Source organism: Austrofundulus limnaeus, unplaced genomic scaffold (genome assembly GCF_001266775.1).
Source record: "Austrofundulus limnaeus strain Quisiro unplaced genomic scaffold, Austrofundulus_limnaeus-1.0 Scaffold26, whole genome shotgun sequence".
In the NCBI taxonomy this organism is placed as follows: Eukaryota; Metazoa; Chordata; class Actinopteri; order Cyprinodontiformes; family Rivulidae; genus Austrofundulus; species Austrofundulus limnaeus.
This window is the reverse complement of record NW_013952428.1, coordinates 241,530-246,117: the sequence shown is the minus strand read 5'-3', so window position 1 is coordinate 246,117 and position 4,588 is coordinate 241,530. Positions and strand designations below refer to the sequence as shown.

The 4,588-nt window shown below is 36.4% G+C and overlaps 1 protein-coding gene across 1 annotated transcript in view; it reads left to right on the top strand.

The window, feature by feature from the left end:
- Positions 1–4,588, top strand: part of LOC106515064 (adaptor related protein complex 3 subunit beta 1) — a gene marked incomplete at its 3' end in the record, with an annotated part of 66,912 nt that overhangs the window by 32,666 nt on the left and 29,658 nt on the right. The window contains 2 exon segments of the mRNA XM_014004676.1: positions 358–518; positions 2,900–2,966. Coding sequence (XP_013860130.1) covers positions 358–518; positions 2,900–2,966 — 228 coding nt within the window.

Sequence of the window (4,588 nt, the reverse complement as noted above, 5' to 3'; positions counted from 1 at the left end):
GACCAAATATTTATGTATTATTGTAACCAACAAGACAAATTAAGTCATATATATGGATTTAATTATGATATCAGAATGATCCAGGTATCAAAATGTAGCTTTTAAAGACAAGAATCTGAAAATGTAATTAGGTCATTTTGACCAAATTTGACTTAATCCTCATTTTGAAATGGTGGGTCACATTTATTTCTGATTAGTTTTTAAAAAAGCTGCATTTGATTACAGTGTAACATGAGCGTTTGAAACACAGAATGTTTTATGATGTATTTGATACATTTTGACTGTAATGTTACTGTTTTGAAGACCTAAATGATAAAGGTTAAGAGAGTCTAATTTTTCACCTTTTCTGTGTGGCAGGATCCAAACCAGTTCATCCGGGCCAGCGCTCTCAGGGTTCTGTCTAGTATTCGTGTCCCCATTATCGTTCCCATTATGATGCTGGCGATTAAAGAGGCTGCTGCAGACCTGTCCCCTTACGTCAGGAAGACCTCTGCACATGCCATCCAAAAGCTGCACAGGTAGTTTTTATACACAAAGACATCTATATTTTACAAACCCAATTCCATTAAAGTTGGGCCGTTATGTAAAACCTAAATAAAAACAGAATACAATGATTTGCAAATCTTTTCCAACCTATATTAAATTAAATACACTACCAAAGACGAGATATTTAATAATCAAACTGATGAACTTTTTTTAATCACTCATTTAAAATTTGATGTTTGCAACACTTTCCAAAAAAGCTGGGACAGGGGCAACAAAAGACTGGGATGGTTGAAGAATGCTAATAAAACACCTGTGTGTCAGGATTGGGTAGAACTAGAGCATCCCTGAAAGGCTCAGTCGTTCACAAGCATGAATGGGGTGAGGTTCACCACTTTGTGAACAACTGTGAGCAAATAGTCCAACAGTTTAAGAACGTTTCTTACCGTCATTGTAATTTACTTGCACAGTATTTTAATTTTTATAGTTATTTCTATTCTATTACCACTACTGCTATTGCTATTGCAGGGTTCCTGCAGAGCCTTAAAAAGTCTTAAAAGTCATTGAATTCATCAATCCAAAAATAAAGCCTTAATTAGCCTTAAAATGTCTTAAATCTATTTTTCACAAGTCTTAAAAATCCTAACACATTGTAAATAGGATGACGTCTCAGATACTAAAATAATTGCTAACATTTATTTTTTTAAATAGTCACATGCAGACATTATCATTTGACATCACTTCCTGTTATTTCACATGCAAATATCTCAACCGTCCATCTGAGCATTGTGAAATTAGTTTTGTAATATGTTAATGTTTTTCCAAAGTCATTCATATTTCTTACAAAAATTTTTATGTCACAGGCACTTTAAAGTTTTATCTACAGCGAACTGGGGTTAAGACCCCACTGTGGGTCCTAAAACTCCAAACTTTGGGATGTTAGAGGATTTCCAGAAAATAAATTAAGTTTAAAATTGACTGCTAAGAAGGTTTTTGCCATGTTTGATGAAAAAACAGTTTGACATGGATAAAAACAATTGGTCTATTAGCAATATTTGAATACTTCAACCAAAAATAATTTGATTCATGAGTTTCTGCCACAGTTTTTATTTTTTTGTCATTTGGGTTTATTGTGAAATTGGTCTTAAATTTAATTTCACTTGGCATTAAAAAGGCTTAAATTTAACTTGCCTTAAACTGTAGGAGCCCTGTATTGGTGCAAAGCAAGATATTGTTTTTTGGTGAACTGATGCTGCTGCTGTTGCACCTGATTTTCCCCTCCGCGGGACAATAAAGGCTGTTTCTATTTCTATTAACATACAATCATCTAAAGTCTATAATATCATCAAAAGATTCAGAGAATCTGGACAAATCTCTGCAAGTAAGCAGTAAATTTAAAAACCAATGTTGAATGCCCGTCTTCCATCTGTCAGACAGCACTGCATTAAAAACCAGCATCATTCTGTACCTGATAATACCACATGGGCTCAGGAACACCTCAGAAAACCATTGTCAGTGAACACAGTTCAACACTACATCTAAGAGCAAGTTAAAACTCCACCATGCAAAGCCAAAGCCCGATATTAACAACACTCCAAAACACTGCAGCTTCTCTGGGCCTGAGCTCATCTGAGATGGACCGACACAGAGAGGAACGTTTCCTCTGGTCTGATGAGTCCACATTTCAATCTGTTGTTGGACATCATGTCGTCCAGGCCAAAGAGGAAAAGGACTGTGCAGACTGTTATCAGGGAAAGTTGATGTTTCTCAGTGGGAAACATTCCCCTGGCCCAGCTGTTTTGGAAATAGCTGCAAGCATCAAATACAAATTGAGTGAATATTTGCAGAATACATTTAAAGTATCTGAACATTAAATATCTTGTTTTTGTAGTGTATTAAATTGAATATCTTGGCAAGGTTGAATGAAATCATCATAATCTGTATTTGTTTTACATAACATCCCAACTTCATTGGAATTAGAGTTTTATATAAACTTATACTGTATTAGTGTGTTTGTGTGTTATTTTGCGATGCAGTGTGTATTTTTCCCTATACTTGATGTTAAGCATTTAATTATCTTTTTGTACAAGTTGCAGTAATATTGGGATAATAAAGCTTCTTATCTTATTAACATTTGGAGTTACCCCAATTCAAGATGGCTTCCACTTTAGAAAACACAAAAATGGATATAACCAGTCAGTTTTTCACATATGAAGTTGGGACTTTGTCTTGGAAGTAGCATGCCTCTGAACAAAACATAAAACCTGATGAGTTGATGCAACTCACTAGTATAATCAGTCAGTATATAAGATGATGCTGATTCAGTTGTTTCCCCGAGTTTAAAAATATAGATTTTTTTTCAATGCGTTTGTATTCAGTAGCTGAAATTTCAAATTAAACTGTCTTTTGTCTTCAGCTTGGATCCAGACCAGAAGGAGCAACTGATCGAAGTGATCGAGAAACTGTTAAAAGACAAAAGCACAGTGAGTACTCTCTGAGCAGAGCAGGTTTTCTCATGATCCACCACTGGAGGGCACCCCTGCCAAGCAATTCCTGTAACTTTTTAAACCTACAGCCATAGGTTGTTAGCACCCTCTGAAACCCACACATCTTCAGATGCTCCTTATTAAATGTCCATTTGGAGGGAATTTTCACGCTGATGTTGGTGTCAGCCTAATTTTCTCAAAGGCCAAATTCTTTTTTTTCCTACCAAAATGGACATGAAATGAGCTAAATTCTGAGTTTCTGTGCTCAGAACAATCACAGAAACAAAGAAGCCTGCCCATTAGAAGTCAGTATGCAAGACAGCCATTTGAGGAGGTCAAAGCAAATACTAAGGGTCTTTAAATGGCAATTTGAAATATGTAGACACCCACTCGAGAAGGCAGACATTTCTGTGTTTGGATGCACAAGTCCTGCACAGTTTGTTGTCATTATGTATTCATAGAGTACAACTATCATTATACAAACAAAACAAAGCGGCGTAGGCCAAGGGGGGGATGAAAAGCTCAGTACCAGATGCAAAGCATATTTAGCCCCAGACGCTAACGAAGACGGATGACTTCTCCCCGTTGGAGCCCACATTGTGAGGCAGGGGACAGAGAGAAAGGGGAGCATCATCACACAGACACACAAGTACATCAGTCTGTGATGAATGGTGAAAAACCTAAACACAGTGCATGCTTAATGACTACCAAACAAAGCAGTTTTCATGATGTTAGCGTCACATTGTGTTGTATTAGAAGTCAGCTGCTATGAGAAAGTGTTATCCATGGCACATAACAGGCTTTTTATCAGATGTACAAGGTAGTAATTTTTATATTTTCTTTATAAAAGTTGATTTGTTTGTTTACTGCTGCAGTGGGAGTTTAAAGAACAGTTGTTTGCCAGGCAGAGACGTAAAGACCCAGTTTGTTTTGTTATGAAACGCTCTGCATCTTCACGCCCAGGTTTCTGGTTCAGATACAAGTAAAAGTTAAACCCTGCGTTTGCTTTAGCTAATATCTCACTGCGCTGTGGCTCTTCAGTGCTTGTTGGAGAGTCAAAATTGCTGTAAAGATGGGAGAAAAAGGCTAATTTTCTGTTGCAGTCTCACTGATTGTGAGTGTTTGCAACCAAGTGACCAGCGAGCCTCAGGGTGGCCTGACCCGGTGAGTAGGGTGGTCACTGTCCGATCAAAGAGTTAGGGGTTCCATCTGCAGACCCTGCAGCATGCTAAAGTGTCCTTGGACAAGACACAGTATGCTTTAAAAGCACAGTGAATGAATGAATGAATGAATGAATAAATAAAAAGTAAGAATATAAAAATTAGGGCTGTGAAATTAATCGAGTTAACTCTTAATTTTAGTGCTTAAAAATTAAATTGTGATTAAAATGTACAATCACTTTACTCTGGCTGAATCTGTAGGTTTGTATATTACAATGCACTCAGTGCATCATGTCAGGTCATGTTTGTAAATGAGAAGTGGTTCTCAAACAGTTTACCTGCATAAATAAAGGTTAAATAAATAAATAAAAAAAACTCCATGTGTACCACTTTATGTACAGCTTTTTTTCTTTTTGTCTTTTATGGCTTATTTTATTTTATTTTATTTTATTTTATTTT